Consider the following 17,339-nt stretch of genomic DNA (forward strand, 5'->3'; position numbering starts at 1 on the left):
AGTGCAAATCACTCAGCCCAGTGTCTGGCACATGGTAACTTCTCAGTAAATGTTAGCAAGCATTGTTGCCCCAGTGTCAACTCTTTGAGGACTTTCTTTCAGAAAGAATATTAATGATGCATTATTTCTTGCCTGTGAGATGTGAAGTTATTGACTTATCACTGCTGGGCTTGGCATGTTGAGCCCTGTTTCTGTTTATTAATGTGATGAGGTTACTTGTGGTGAGGGAGTGTCCCCGCTGTGTGGTGGCAGTAATTATCAGTGTTGCTGTGAGGCTGCAGGAACCGATTGCTAGCAAAGGCTGGTTTCTTTCTTTTTCTTTAAAAAAAAATCCCATTACATAATTTAACAATCATTTTGTTCCATAGTGAGATGAAAAGAACTTAGCAGCCTTCAGCTAGAGCTGAATGGAGAAGCAAATTATAGAAACCACTGACATTAGTGCCTGGCTAGAGCAGGATTGTTTCCTACTGAATATTTGAAAGTATTTTGTCCAATCTAATTTTGAAAGACCGGAGTCACTGGGCTTCCACTGCTTTCCTTGGGAATTATAATTATGTGGCTAATAGAGCTCAATGGTGGGACATTTTCTCCAGCTGATACAGGAGCAATGGATGCATTTGTAGGAGGTCTGGTCACTGTGTTTTTCAAGGTAGGATTTGGAGAAGGGGCACAAACATGTTTTGCGCACTTGAGAAAATGTTCTTTTCTTTCTACCCAAAGATGTTTCTTTGGTCCATCCTGCTGCTGTTAAACCACAATTTACATAACTGAGATTTTCTTTAACTTTGTATTTATAGAGAATCCCCAAAATACACAAAAGTAGACAGAACAGTATAATATGCCCAAAACTAGCCCCAACAGTCATCAAACCAGTAGTCAATCCTGCCCCATCTACACAGCCATCTACTTCCTCCCTTCTATTATTTTGAAACAAATCTCATCATCTTAAAAAAAAAAAAAATCCGGGTAAAATACACACAGCTTGAAATTTACCATTTTAATAATTTTAAGGTGTATAATTCAGTGGGATTAAGTACACAATGTTGTGCAAACATCACCTCTGTCTAGTTCTAGAACTTTTTCATCACCCCAAAAGGAAACTCTGTACCCATTAAGCTGGAACTCCCATTCTTCCCTCCACCTAGTGCCTGGAAACCACTAATCTGCTTTCTGTCTCTGTGTATTTGCCTTTTCTGGATATTTCATATAAATGGATTCATACAATATTTAGCGTTTTTCCTCTGGCTTATTTCAGTAAGCATAATGTTTTCAAGATTCATCCAGCGTTGTATCATGCATCAGTACTTCATTCCTTTTCACAGCTGATAATACTCTATTGTATGCCTATACCACATTTTATTCATCTGGTGATGGACAGTTTGGTTAATTCCACCTTTTGTCTATTGTGAACAGTGCTGCTTTGAACATTCATGTGCAAGTTTTTGTCTGAACACCTGTTTTCCATTTTGGGGGGTATATACCTAGAAGTGGAATTGCTAGATCATGTGGTATTTCTATGTTTTAACTTATTGAGGAACCATCAAACAGTTTGTCTCAGTTTACATTCCCTCCAGCAATGTAGGAGGGTTCCAGTTTCTCCACATTTTGCCAGCATATTATTTTCTGCTTTTTTTTTTTTTTTTAATTATAGTCATCCTAGAAGGTGTGGAGTGATATCTCATTCTGCTTTTGACTCACGTTTTCCTAACGACTATTGATGGGGAACATTGTTAGCTATTTGTATATATTCTTCGGAGAAATGTCTATTCAAGTGTTTTGCCTGTTTTTAAATTGTGTTGTTTATACTTTTGTTGTTGAGTTGTAAGAGTTCTTTATACAATCTGGATACTAGACCCTTATTAGATATGTGATTTGCATATACTTTTCTATGGGTTGTCATTTCACTCTCTTGATAGTATCCTTCAGTGCACAAAATTTTTAATGTTGATGAAATCCAATTTATCTCTTTCTTTTGTTGTTTGTGCTTTTGCTGTCTTAGTTAAGAAACCATCGCCAAGTCCAAGGTCATGGAAATTTACCCCATGTTCTCTCCTAAGAGTTTTACAGTTGTAGCTCTTATAGTTAGGTCTTTGATCCATTTTGAGATATTTTTTGTATGTGGCATGAGGTAAGGGTTCAACATCATTCTTTCACATGTGGCTATCCAGTTGACCCTGTACTATTTGTAGAAGAAACTATCATCATATCATTTTATCCATAGTACTCCAGTATGTTTCTCTAAAATATAGGACCATTTTTTCAGATATCCACAGTACTATTATCACACTTAAAAAATGTCAACCACATTTCCTTAGTGTCAGCAAATATCTAGACTGTAGGCTGTCTCAAAAATTTTAGCAGCATTAAAAAAAAAAATCAGTATCCAGATAAGTTGCATCCATTGCAGTTTGTTGGTATATCTTTTTAAATGTTTTAAAATCTACAGATTTCCCCTCCATCTCTCTTTATCCTTCTTGATATATATTTGTTGAAGCAAATGGGCCATTTACCCTGTGGAGTTTTTTATTCTAGGTTTTGTTGATTATATCCCCATGATGTAACATGTTCCTCAGTCCTCTGAATTTCCTGTAAATTGGTAACTGGAAGTAGAGGCTTGATCAGATTTAGTTTTGGGTTTTTGTTTTGTTTAGTTTTTTTGTTTTTGGCAAGACTACTCCTGAGGTGATGTTGTGTTATTCTAATCAAGAAGCAAATCATAACTGGTTCTTTTTTTTTTTTTTTTTATGTTAGCAGTCACTGATCATCAGTGCCTAAATCCACTAGTTTATTAGAGGTTGTGAAATAATGATATTCTAATTCTATTATGTCTTCTTCACTTATTAGATGGAATGTTTGTTTTTCGTGAAGAGAAGTTTTACCTCTTATTACTTAATCACTGTGGTAAAACTTGTATAAGAAAGGCAGTGTAAATTCTTCATTCTTTCCCTTTATCTACCAGTCTCAATATAAGAAGTTGGTTCTTCATTTTCTTCAAACAGTGCCAATTATATTCTTTTTTTTTTTTTTGCGGTACGCGGGCCTCTCACTGTTGTGGCCTCTCCTCTCCCATTGCGGAGCACAGGCTCCAGACGCGCAGGCTCAGCGGCCATGGCTCATGGGCCCAGCCGCTCCGCGGCATGCGGGATCCTCCCGGACCGGGGCACGAACCCGTGTCCCCTGCATCGGCAGGCAGACTCTCAACCACTGCACCACCAGGGAAACCCCCCAATTATATTGTTTTTAAGGGGTGTCTTTATTAATGCATTTAGTTCAGCATATTTAATGTGTTTCAAGATATTGCAGTTCTTATTCTTACCAATGCTCAAATTATCCCATCTTTGGCCAGTGAGACCTCTTAAAGTTGATTCCTCAGTCCTTTCTAACATGATACTGTGGTCTTTGATAGCTTCCTGGCTCTCATATATGGTAATTTTACAACTCTTACTGGGTTGGAACGAGGTCTATTGTGGCATTTTCAAATTTCCTTACAAAAGCTCCTGATCAGTCTCCACCGGTACTCTGGAGAAGATTGGAGGGTTTCATTACCCTTTGTAAGATCATAAGAAGATAAATCAGAACAGACATTAGAAACTCATTCAGGAAACTCATTTCATGAGTTTTTATTGTTTCAACCAGACATGCAGAAAAAAAAGGGAACATTATTTCTGCCCAGAGATCTTACAGCCTGGTGGGGTATCTTTTAGGACCTGGTGACATGGTGCTGAGGTTAGGAATGTACGTTTGGACAAAGCCAAAACCATCAATGTGATTTCATTATGGCCCCGTATTAGTTCTGTTTCTAGTGTCAAATCAGGGATTGATTGCTAGTCATCTAAATTATTGTCACAAAAAGATGACTTTTGTGGCAGACTTTTTGAAGAAGAGGGAGAATGTATGGAGATGGATGTGTTTCTCTAAACCTAGAAAATGAATGTAAAAGCAAATGGATAGCTTTTCCTCTTCTAGTCTCTACTCCTCCATTAACTAAGGGAGCTGTTCATTTTCTGCCTATTTTATAAAGTTGCTGAGTACTGTAATGAGTTTATATTTATAGAGAACTTGGAGCTTTGGGGATGAAAAGTGCTAAATTAGGGCTTATTGTTTATTGAATTTATTTGATATGTCCAGCCTCCTGGGAACATTTGCTGAAGTTAATTAAAAACAGATAGTCCTCACTCTGACAGCTTAAAGTGCCACTTACAAGCCAGTAACATAAACAGTGTGCACTTGAATTGTTCTGACTTGGGATTGCCTAGACAACCACAGCTCTTTCAGACAGGGGAATGATGCTACTTTTATAGGAAAGTTGAGTTTGACCATTGGATAAAAACACAGGGCTATTCTCAACTACATCTGTGCCACCTAACTGCCCTCATTTAAAACAAATACTTAGAATATGAAGATTTTCCTAGTTTTCCAGCTATAATTTTCAGGTTGGAAAATTAAAAATAATCTTTCCTTTCTTTCATTTTGGGAAAAAATTAAGATAAAAATTTATGTTTTATATATCGTTTTATGGTCACTTTTTCTTTGCAGGAATGGCATTCCAGAGCAGCCAGGTGGGACACCTTATGCTTTCTTAACTCATTGGAAGCCGTGAAGTGTAATGATAATAATGGCATGTCTGCTTCCTTTGCCAGTTGGTGATGGAGTTTTGTGGTGCTGGCTCTGTCACTGACCTGATCAAGAACACGAAAGGTAACACGTTGAAGGAAGAGTGGATCGCGTACATCTGCAGGGAGATCTTACGAGTAAGTGACAACACGGGATACCTTGGGAGGTGTTGAACTTTGCACTGACCTTCCACTAATTTGTAAACGTGTGCACTCTCATTTGGAGGGTTAATTGGGTGATTTCTCTTCACCTGGGATTCATTTCCTATGGGGTTTCCAATTGGAAATCTGATTTTGGATCACAGAGATAGTGTCCCACTTAGGAAATGGATTGTTTAGGGATATTTTGATCACTCATTTGAGTTTTCCATTTGTGAAAGTTTATAACTAATTTAAGGCTTGTGTGACTTTAGCCATTTTAGTACATATAACCTAGTTTAATTGATTTTACCTTAAAAAAATTCTCTGAGACAATATCTAAAAGCAGTCAAGACAGTGGACAAGAATGTGCCCATTTGCCCGGTTTTGCCCGCAAATCGCACAATCAGACAACCTAGACAATAGTGTCATGTATTTGCTGAGTTCACTTCAGGGAGAAGGAGGTAATTGGTCATATTTTAGTTTGTTCAGATTAGTTTAATTATCTCTTGCTACTAATAAGGAGGCTATTATATGTCCACTGAGCATTCTTACTAGATCTGCTTGGAAGCTATTTATTTACTTATCTATTTACTCTGCCTTCTTAGTATAAGGGAACAAAAGGTAAAACGGTTTGCATGATGTGTCCAAGATATGCCTTTGAGAGACAGATTATGTGCTGGGGAAGAAAGGAAAGGAGGGAGGGAGGAAGGCATTAAAAAACTATGTGTATCCCTTTAATTCAACCCACATTAGGAAAAAAAAAACAAATAGAAAATGAAATTTTAAAATGATAACACTTGTATTAGCATAAAAATTCAAATACTTAAAAATAAATGTACAGAAACATGTGAGTGATTTCTACACTGGAAACTACAAAATATTACAGACAAATTAAAGAAGACATTAATAAATAGAGGTGTATATACTATTTCATGAATTAGAACGCTCAATATTATAATGATGTTATTTCTCCCTAATCTGATCCTTGGTATCATTAAACTGCCTATCAAAATCCTTCTAGGTACATTTGTCGATCTTGACAAGCTGATTTTTAAAACATTGTATGGAAATACAAAAGGCCAAGAATAGCCAAGGCAATTTTGAGGAACAAAGCTGAAGTATTTATGCTGCCAGTTACCAGGACTTATTATAAAGCTGCTAAGTAATTTAAACAGAGTGGTATTGTCACAAGAATAGACAATGGCCAATGAAACAGAATGGAGAGTCCATGAACAGACCCACTCATACGGACACCTGATTTATGACAAAAGCAGTGCTGCAACACGTAGGGAAAGGGTCTTTTAATCAGTAAATAGTGCTTGATCAGTTGAATATCCATATAAAAACATGAAGCTTATACCTGCTTTATATCATATTTAAAAATTAATTCCAGGTGGATTATGCTTATAAGTACAAAAGATATAAAAAAATAAAGCTCTTAAGAGAAGATATAGGATAATACCTCCATGGTTTGGAGAAGGCAAAAAGATTTCTCAGAGCACAAAACAAAATTTGAGGGAAAAACAATGAGGTATGCTTGCTGAACTCCTTCAAGTCTGACATGTATCTCCAAGTATTGATGTGCCATTGTGTAAAGTTAATTTGGATTTCTGGTGTAGAATTTTACTCATTCAGGAAAGCATGACAGATTATTTAGTTATCCAGACCACCCCATGGGTGCCAAGAATCTACTGAGTCTCCAGGGCTGGTTCTGCCCACTCTGGCTTTCTGCACTCCTGGGTAACCCTACTGGGGATCAGTCACGTGATCTCCAGGGTTCTAAAAGCAGCAAGGATGTTTCACCCCATGAGTATCTCTCAATAGCTGGTTTTAAAACGTGTGAAAACATGGTTTTCTTCCTTCTTCCAATATGTTCTCCCAAATGATAATACTGGTATTTGAGATATAGTGACTCATTGGAAGGGACATTTGATCACCCAAAGGTCCCTAGCCGCAAGAAGTTTCAGAGAAGACCCTCCATGCATTTTATGATCTCATTAAATACAACCTTTGGCTCACTTACATGCTGTGGTATCTGCTTCCAACCACTTTGATGGTAAAAGAAGGAAACGGATCTTCAGTCCCTCTTTTAAGGATTCATGGAGTGGTAATATGCTGTGAAAGCTATACATTTTAATCTATTTGATGCCTACCTCAAGCCAAATCGACTAGATAAAAAAGGTAATTTTGTAAGACCCAAACTAGTGCCTCAAACTGTCCTGTCTCATGGTTTATGTTTACTGATATTCCTAAACACAAACATGGATCTTTTGGGGCATTCATATTCTCATGCTGAATTTTCTCAACAAAAGGGGATTCAGATATCTAGTCCTTTTTTTTCTCTTTGTTTCAACTTCATCTTTCATACCATGGTTTTGTTATTGTGGAGAAAAAATTAAAACTACAGAAAATCATAAAGAAAAAACAACAACACTTGAATTAACAAGTGTTAGCATAAGATGATTTACTTCAGTACTCCATTTTTAGATTCTTTTAGGTTACAGTTTATCTGAGAAACATGAGACCACCTTAGAACAAGTCTGTAGGTTTTTGAACCCACAGCACACACACAAAAAAAACAAACCCAAATCAGAGTAATTCATGGAGAAATGGAACACAATCAGGTTGAGATGTCACTGAATAATTATTTCACATCATGAGCACAGAGTCACAAATATAAAGCACTAAAAATGACAGTGATGAACATTAACAAAGGAAATAGAAGTTGCTGTTTTCCTTTTTTAATGTGAGACATTGGCTAAAGCCAATGGGAAATTTCTTGGCTGGTCTGAGTAATATTTTATTGTACTTAATTCAAATTGTATAATAACTTTTAAATTCAAAAACTGCACAAAAAAAATGGAGGCTTAAGTTAAATCAGATTTCTGTACAGACTCTGTAGATATTACTGTTACCAACTGGCAAATACCGGTGGTCCTCACTATTCACAGTACTGTTAGCTGAAACATGTGCATGTTGAAACATGTGCATGTGTCATGGCCTGTGTGGTTCCTTGTTACCCGAGATAAAAGCTGATATACAAGTGTTTCATTTAACACCGTACCAGGCATTGCAATGACCACCTGTTTATTTCAGTTTATATTGATCATTGCCTGAAGTTTAGAACAAACAAACATTGTGCTCCATTTAGAACTATGACCACATGAAAGATATAAATAAAATAATGAAAGTATCTCTGGGTGAGTTTAAATTTTTTGGATCATTAACATCCAAAATAATTTTTTACATCTGGATTTATATTCCTATTAACCCCTCTCAACTCTCCTTCATTCCAGGGGCTGAGTCACCTGCACCAACATAAAGTGATTCATCGAGATATTAAAGGGCAAAATGTCTTGCTGACTGAAAATGCAGAAGTTAAACTAGGTAAGAACAGAATCCAGAGAGCCTAGGAATTGCAGAAAATGATAGGATTGTTTCAGCTGTTTTTTTTTTTTTAATAATGAATGTAAATTTGTTGCTGTGGATTTGGAGGTCATTGTACCTAGAATAGAAAGGAAAATGTTTCTTTGGCTATTTAAAAAAAAACATTTTCTAGGGCTTCCCTGGTGGCGCAGTGGTTGAGGGTCCGCCTGCTGATGCAGGGGACGCGGGTTCGTGTCCCGGTCCGGGAGGATCCCGCATGCCGCAGAGCGGCTGGGCCCGTGAGCCATGGCCACTGAGCCTGCGCTTCTGGAGCCTGTGCTCCGCGGCGGGAGAGGCCGCGACAGTGCGAGGCCCGCGTACCGCAAAAAATAAATAAATAAAACATTTTCTAAAAGCACTTTGAGGAGTGAATTGGTATACAGTATGGTAAGCAGATCCATGTGCTTAATCGATGTGTAGAAAGAATTGAGTTTGTTTTTTAAGCAAAGACCCTTTAGATTAGAAGTGACTGTCCTTGGAATGGTTTCCCCTATCTTACAGTTTGTTTATATTGTTGCTGCTATAACAATGATGAAATTTTTTTAATTAAACATATCCACAGTTAGACATTCATTATTTAGAAAAATGAATTCCTGCTATATTCCCATATGTTTTAAGTTATATTTACATGGATTTCATTATTATCTAGGGCACCTGTACAAAATGGATGCTCAGTATTCTACTTCACGTGCATACTAATTATCCCACTTCCATCTGCAGAGTTATCAGTGAGGGAACCCTTTTCTCTGATCTATTAGAGCCCTTCCCACAATAAGTCTGGGATTATCCAGATAAGGTAGAGAATCCCCACACGCATTTGACTACTTGATGTATATGAGTAAGAGCATAGATTGACAAATACTCTGTAGGATATACAATTTGTTTCCTACCAAAGAATCACTGTCCATATGATTGTTCATTTTCAAAGAGATTTAAATGTCTCCTATGGTTATATCCCAAACAGTTGCTCTTGCCTTTTTGTTAAAATATACACTTTCCGTTTTTTTCTTAGTTAGAATTTGGGGCCAAACTTTCATCTCATGAATATTCCCTTTTAAAACAAAAGCATACATTAGGTAGGGAAAGCAGTTATATATGTACTGACTACATAAGCTATCCTCAGAATATTCACTCATCACTAATTAACAGTTACTTGTTGAGAGAATATTATATGCCAGGTCCTGTACAAAATGCTTTTAGGTAGATGATCTCACTTAAACATCAGAGCAACACCATGTGAATCTCATCATCCTCATTTCATGGATTTGGAAAATGAAGCTCAAAGAGGTTGATCTAGTAGCCCTAGGTTGCATCACTAATAAGTGTCAGAAATGAGATGCAAATTTAGGCAGTCTGACTCCAGAAACTTAGCTGTTAACTACTTTCTTTGCATCCTCTAAATAATATCCTTTATGGCCCAAGCTTGACTTTTATTTAACACCTCTTTTTGGCCCCCCATGTAGCACTGATGTAACCAGATATAACCCCCTGTGCTTTTCTCATTGGTATGCTTTATCCATTTATACATGAAGTTTAAAAGTATACACTGACTAGAGATTATCATACTAACTAAAGTAAGTCAGACAGAGAAGGACAAATATCGTATGATATCACTTATATGTGGGATCTAAAAACATGATACAAATGAACTTATTTGCAAAACAGAAACAGACTCACAGACATAGAAAAAAACTTATGGTTATCAAAGGGGAAGGGTTGGGGGGACAGATAAGAGGTTGGGATTAACATATACACACTACTACATATAAAATAGATAATCAGCAAGGACCTACTGTATAGCACAAGGAACTCTACTCAATACTCTGTAATAATCTATATGGGAAAAGAATCTGAAAAAGGATAGATATATGTATAACTGAATCACTTTGCTGTACACCTGAAACTAACACAACACTGTAAATCAACTATACTCCAATATAAAATAAAAACTTTTAAAAAAATATATACATTCACAATAGTGAAAAGGAAGAAGCAACCTGAGTGTCCAACAGATGAATGGATAAACAAAATGTGGCACCTACATACAATAGACTATTATTTGGTCTTCCAAAAATTCAGAAGGAGGGGCTTCCCTGGTGGCGCAGTGGTTGGGAGTCCGCCTGCTGGTGCAGGGGACACGGGTTCATGCCCCGGTCCGGGAGGATCCCGCATGCTGCGGAGCGGCTGGGCCCTTGAGCCATGGCCGCTGAGCCTGCGTGTCCGGAGCCTGTGCTCCGCAACAGGAGAGGCCACAGCAAGTGAGAGGCCCGCGTACCGCAAAAAAAAAAAAAAAAAAAAATTCAGAAGGAGATTCTGATGCGTGCTGCAACATGCATTAACCTTGAGGATATTATGTTAGGTGAAATAATCTAGTCTCCAAAAGACTAATACTGTATGATTCCACTTATATGATGTATCTATAGTAGTCAGATCCATAGAGACATAAAGTAGAATGGTGCTTTCCGGGGGCCAGGAGCCCGGCGGGGTGGGGAGGGGAGGAGAAAGAGAAGTTAATGTTTAATGGCTACAGAGTTTCAGTTGAGGAAGATGAAAAAGTTCTGGAGTTGGATGGTGGTTATAGTTGCACAACAATGTGAATGCACTTAATACCACAAAACGGTCCACTAGAAAGTTGTTAAAATAGTAAATTTTATGTTATGTATATTTTACCACAGTAAAAAAAATACACATTCATTTTATCACTATGTAAGACCTTAGATGATAGACTTTATTCATTTGTCTTCCCTTAACTAGTGGACTTTGGAGTCAGTGCCCAGCTCGATCGAACAGTGGGCAGGAGGAATACCTTCATCGGGACGCCCTACTGGATGGCTCCAGAAGTTATTGCCTGTGACGAAAACCCAGATGCCACATATGATTTCAAGGTATGACTTCTTACTTCTTCATTACGTTTCGAAGCATGCCTAACACCTCACCCTAAGACTGGTAGAGAATTCTCTTATGGCTTTGGGCTTGTGATTTGTATAATCCAAAGGGAGAACTAAAAAACATTACTTGAGTTTAAAATTAGAAGACATCCAAGTGAGAATCTTTGTAATGAACTCATCCATCATATCTGATTGCCTATTGGTAAAAAATGTTTAAACCATTTTCTGTATTCTTTTGAACTTCTCTTGCTTCTTATTAGAAAACATTTCTATTTTGGTTATAGTTTAGATTTTTGGCAAAGTATATATATTCTGAGAGCTTTTCATGTTAAAAGAAATCAAGATATGAGTTTGTTTTGGGGGATCATCTTTTTCTGATTAAAAATAATCATATTTACTCATTTCTACATTGCTCAAAGTTTAATTATTAGAGTTTCTTTTCAATGAGAGAGAACCAAATGGGATGTTGGTAGCTACTTTATGGTGTTTCTGTAGCCTGTTGCAGTGTTTCATAGAAATCTGATTTATGGCTTGATACTTTGTACCATAAACTAGAAATATGCTAATAAATTCAAAGCAGTGTTTAAGTAGAGAGGTGGAAGTTGTCCCCTTCTCCAAGAAGCCCTCCTCTTTTCCATTCTGTTAGGCAATAATCAAACATAATTTGTGTTTACTATCCCATCGATAGCTGCAATGTCAGGTGACATTGTTGTTGTGAATTACAGCTGAAAGTTGAGACCTTAAGGTTGGAGGTAAATGAGATGTAGGAACTGTGGGTGTTCAGATTATCCAGTAGACAGAGAGACACCCTGTGGTCTCTGTGTAGATCACAGGACAACCTTGGGGAAAACCTGATAGTCATTTCATAGGTGAATGGACCTTTTTTTCAATTATTTGAGGTAACATTGGTTTATAACATAAGTTTCATGTATACATTATAATTCAACTTCTGTATACTCTACAGCGTGCTCACCACCAGAAGTCTTGTTTCCTTCCATCACCATACAATTGATCCCTTTTCCCCATTTTGTGCCCCCTTTCCACACTGGTAACCACCAATCTGTTCTCTGTAACTATGTGTTCGTTTTTGTTTTGTTTGTTCATTTCTTTCTTTTTTTCTTAAATTTTTTTTATTGAGGTATAGTTGGTTTACAATGCTGTGCCGATCTCTACTGTACAGCAAAGAGACTCAGTTATACATACATACATATTCTTTTTTATATTCTTTTCCATTATGGTTTATCACAGGTAATGGAATATAGTTCCCTGTGCTATACAGTAGGACCTTATTGTTTATCCATTCTAAATGTAATAGTTTGCATCTACCACCCCCAAACTCCCAGTCTATCCCTCTCCCTCCCCTCTCCCCACCCTCTCCCCCAGCCTTGGCAACCACAAGTCTGTTCTCTATGTCTAGGAGTCTGCTTCTGTTTTGTAGATAGGTGCATTTGTGCCTTATTTTAGGTTCCACATATAAGTGATATCATATGACATTTGTCTTTCTCTTTCTGACTTACTTCACTTAGTATGATAATCTCATGTTGCATCCATGTTGCTACAAATGGCCTTATTTTGTTCTTTTTTATGATTGAGTAGTATTCCATTGTATATATGTACCACGTCTTCATCCATTCATCTGTTGGTGGACATTTAGGTTGTTTCCATGTTTTTGCTATTGTGAACAGTGCTGCTATCAACATAGGGGTGCATGTATCTTTTTGGTTTTTAACATCTTTATTGGAGTATAATTGTTTTACAATGGTGTGTTAGTTTCTGCTGTATAACAAAGTGAATCAGAAGCTGGGACGAAGTGAGAGAGTGGCATGGACATATATACACTACCAAATGTAAAATAGATAGCTAGTGGGAAGCAGCCACATAGCACAGGGAGATCATCAGCTCCATGCCTTGTGCCCACCTAGAGGGGTGGGGTAGGATGGGTGGGAGGGAGACTCAAGAGGGAGGAGATATGGGGATATATGTTTATGTTCATTTATTTCTTATATTCCACATATGAGTGAAATCATACAGTATTTGTCTTTCTCCATTTGACTTATTTCACTTACCATAATAGCCTCAAGGTCCATCCATGTTGTCACAAATGGCAAGAGTTCATCTTTTTATGGCTGAGTAGTATTCCATTGTGTGTGTGTGTGTGTGTGTGTGTGTGTGTGTGTATGTATATATATATCACATCTTCTTTATCCATTTATCCATTGATGGGCACTTAGGTTATTTCCATACCTTGGCTATTGTGAATATTACTGCAGTGCATATATCTTTTCAAATTAGTGTTTTCATATTCTTTGGATAGATACTCAGATGTGGAATAGCTGGATCATATGGTAGTTCTAGTCTTAATCTTTTAAGGATCTCCCTACTGTTTTCCATAGTTTCTGCACCAGTTTACATTCTCACCAGCAGTCTACAAGGGTTCCCTTTTCTCCTCATACTCTCCAACTCTTTGTTATTTCTTGTTTTTGTTTTTTATAATAGCTGTTCTAACAAGTGTGAGGTGATATCTCATTGTGGTTTTGATTTGCAATTCCCTAATAATTAGTGATGTCGAACATCTTTTCATGTGTCCGTTGGTCATCTGTATGTCTTCCTTGGAAAAAATATATATCATCTCCTCTGCCCATTTTTTCAATTAGATTGTTTGGAGGGTTTTTGTTGTTGAGTTGTATGAGGGTTTTTTTGTTTGTTTGTTTGTTTTGGTTTTTTTTTGCGGTACGCGGGCCTCTCACTGTTGTGGCCTCTCCCGTTGCGGAGCACAGGCTCCGGACGCGCAGGCTCAGCGGCCATGGCTCACGGAGCCAGCTGCTCCGCGGCATGTGGGATCTTCCCGGACCGGGGCACGAACCCGTGTCCCCTGCATCGGCAGGTGGACTCTCAACCACTGCGCCACCAGGGAAGCCCCAGTTGTATGAGTTTTTAATATTTTGGATATTAACCTTTTGTAGGATATATGACTTACAAATATCTTCTTCTATTCAGTAGGTTGCCTTTTTGATTTGTTGATGGTTTCCTTTGCTGTGCAGAAGCTTTTTAGTGTGATGTGGTCCCACTTGTTTATTTTTGCTTTTGTTGCCCTTGCCTGAGGAGACATATTCAAAAAGATATTGCTAAGGCTGATGTCAAAGAGTGTACCACCTATGTTTTCTTCTAGGAGCTTTATGGTTTCAGGTCTTATATTCAAATCTTTAATCCATTTTAAGTTAATTTTTCTGTACCATGTAAAATGGCAGTCTAGTTTCATTCTTTTGCATGTGGCTGTCCAGTTTTCCCACCACATTTATTGATGAAACTTTCCTTTATCCACTGTACATTCTTGGCTCCTTTGTCTTAATTAGTTGTCTGTATGTGTGGAGGGCTCTCCGTTCTGTTCCATTGATCTGTGTGTCTGTTTTTATGCCAATACTCTGCAGTTTTGATCACTATAGCTTTGTAGTATAATTTAAAATCAGGGAATATGATAACCCCAGCTTTGTTCTTTTTTCCTCAGGATTGCTTTTCAGGATCTTTTGTGGTTCCATACAAATTTTAGAATTTTTAATTCTGTTTCTGTAAAAAATGTCACTGGGATTTTGACAAGGATTATATTGAATCTGTAGATTACTTTAGGTATATGGACATTTTAACAATGTTAATACCTCCAATCCATGAGCACAGAATAGTTTTCTATTTCTTTGTGTCTTCTTCAATTTCTTGAAACAATGTCTTATGGTTTTCAGTAACAGTTTTCACCTCCTTGGTTAAATTTATTCCTAGATATTTTATTCTTTTTGTTGCAATTGTAAATGAGATTTTCTTAATTTCTCTTTCTGCTAGTTTGTTAGTGTATCAAAACACAATAGATTTTTGTATATTTATTTTGCGACTTCACTGTATTCGTTTATTATTTCTAACAGTTCCTTTAGTAGTGTCTTTAGGATTTTCTATGTGTAAAATCAATAGAAACCCAATGTCATCTGCAAATAGTGACAGTTTTACTTCTTCCTTTCCAATTTGGATGCATTTTATTTCTTTTTCTTGCCTATCTGCTCTGGCTAGGACTTCCAATACTACGCTGACTAAGAGTGTAAGAGTGGTGAGTGGGCATCCTTGTCTTGTTCCTGATTTTAGAGGGCTAGCTTTCAGGTCTTGACCACTGAGTATATTAGCTGTGGGTTTGTCATAGATGGCCTTTGTTATGTTGAGGTACGTTCCTTCTATATCCTTTTTTTTTTTTTAATACAAATGGATGTTGAATCTTGTCAAATATTTTCCTTGCATCTATTGAGATGATCATATGATTTTTATCCTTCAGTTTGTTGATATGGTGTATCACATTGATTCCAGATGTTGACCCTTCCTTGCATCCCTGGAATAAATCCCACTTGATCCTTTTAATGTGTTGTTGTTTTGGTTTTTTAATACTTTGTTGAGGATTCTTGCATCTATGTTCATCAGAGATATTGGCCTGTAGTTTTCTTTTTTTGTCTGGTTTTGGTATCAGGGTAATGTTGCCCTCATCAAATGAATTAGGAAGTGTTCTAGCCTCTTCAGTTTTTTGGAAGAGTTTGAGAAGTTTAGGTATGACATCTTTGAATGCTTCATCAGTGAAGCCTCGTGGTCCTGAACTTTTGTTTGGGGAGATGTTTTTGGTTACTGTTTCAATCTCCTTACTAGTGATTGGTCTACTCACATTTTTTATTTCTTCGTGATTCAGTCTTGGAAGGGTGTATGCTTCTAAGAATTTATCTATTTCTTCTAGACTGTCCAATTTGTTGGCGTATAGCTGTTCATAGTAGTCTCATGATTCTTTGTATTTCTATGGTATCTGTTGTAAGAGAAATGAACTTGTCTTTCATTTCTGATTTTATTTATTTGAGCCTTCTCTCTTATTTTCTTCGTGAATCTAGCTAAAGGTTTGTCAATTTTATCTTTTCAAGAACATAGGCGCATGGACTTTTCTTTCTTTCTTTTTTTTTTTAAACGTTTTTATTGGAGTATAATTGCTTTACAATCGTGTGTTAGTTTCTGCTTTATAACGAAGTGCATCAGTTATACATATACATATATCCCCATATCTCCTCCCTCTTGCGTCTCCCTCCCACCCTCCCTATCCCACCCCTCTAGGTGGTCACAGAGCACCAAGCTAATCTCCCTGTGCTATGCGGCTGCTTCCCACTAGCTATCTATTTTACATTTGGTAGTATATATAAGTCCATGCCACTCTCTCACTTCATCCCAGCTTACCCTTCCCCCTCCCTGTGTCCTCAAGTCCATTCTCTAGTAGGTCTGTGTCTTTATTCCCGTCTTGCCCCTAGGTTCTTCATGACCCTTTTTTTTTTCTTAAGATTCCGTATATATGTGTTAGGATACGGTATTTGTTTTCCTCTTTCTGACTTACTTTTCTCTGTAGGTGCATGGACTTTTCACCAAAGTACTTTAATTATCACCTTGAAACACCCTCATCTTACAGCTGTGGAAACTGAGGTCCAAGACCTTTGCAAGTGCACACCTCGTTAGTGATCTTGTCAGAGACTTGATCCCACATCTCCCACTCTCTGTTTAGAGCTCTTTCCAATATATTACCCTCCCTCTCTCTGATGCAATCCTATATAAATATCCAATTTACCAACAAAACAGCCTCTGAAGAGTATATTTGGAGAATTCCTCTATTAAAGAACATTTTTAGTTCTCCACATGTGGGGTTATTATGGAAATCAGGTCACAAAGATGCAGACATTGCAATGTCTTTGGGACCCAGTGTCTCAGGGCATTGACAAAATTATTTGCTTCTTTGGAGAAATGCAAGCTTGAAGGTCTAAAAACAAAATAATCTCCTGTAAATTTCCTCCTTCTTTCAGAGTTAGTCACTGTAATAACCTGACACCAATCTGTCTGGAAACAGCTGCCAAGTTAAAAATTAATCTCCTGCCAAAATAAATGTCATTTATTTAAACTGCTAATGATAAGCACATTTAAATAATTTGATTTGCAAATCCCTTCAGAGGAGCCACTACAAAATATATGTCCCAGACCAGATACGTGTATCATAATTGGCTATAAGCAATTCTTCAAACAATAGTTATACCTAACAAGTGCTAACTAGTCTACATCTGGGCCACAGATATTTTAGACTGCTTTATAACATACCATGGAGAATCAGAGTGTTTCAAACTTTCAACCTTAGCTTAGCCTTTTAAGTATTTTGGCTGGCTGTAGTTTATATGGGACTTTTGTTCTGTGGCATAAAATTGATCCCTGTGGGACTTCCCTG

The 17,339-nt window shown here is 37.3% G+C and overlaps 1 protein-coding gene across 6 annotated transcripts in view; it reads left to right on the forward strand.

Moving 5' to 3' along the window:
- The window catches only part of TNIK (TRAF2 and NCK interacting kinase), a 410,885-nt gene that overhangs the window by 270,579 nt on the left and 122,967 nt on the right, over positions 1 to 17,339 (forward strand). For all 6 annotated transcript variants that reach the window (XM_089910873.1, XM_089910872.1, XM_022572342.2 and 3 more), the window contains exons 5-7: positions 4,644 to 4,754; positions 8,054 to 8,144; positions 10,938 to 11,068. In XM_089910873.1, coding sequence (XP_089766999.1) covers positions 4,644 to 4,754; positions 8,054 to 8,144; positions 10,938 to 11,068 — 333 coding nt within the window. The remainder of the gene's footprint in view (positions 1 to 4,643; positions 4,755 to 8,053; positions 8,145 to 10,937; positions 11,069 to 17,339) is intronic.

The sequence above is a fragment of the Delphinapterus leucas genome, chromosome 4 (assembly GCF_059928025.1).
Source record: "Delphinapterus leucas isolate spDelLeu-1000000601 "Yukka" chromosome 4, BTC_Dleu_Yukka2, whole genome shotgun sequence".
Lineage (NCBI taxonomy): Eukaryota > Metazoa > Chordata > Mammalia > Artiodactyla > Monodontidae > Delphinapterus > Delphinapterus leucas.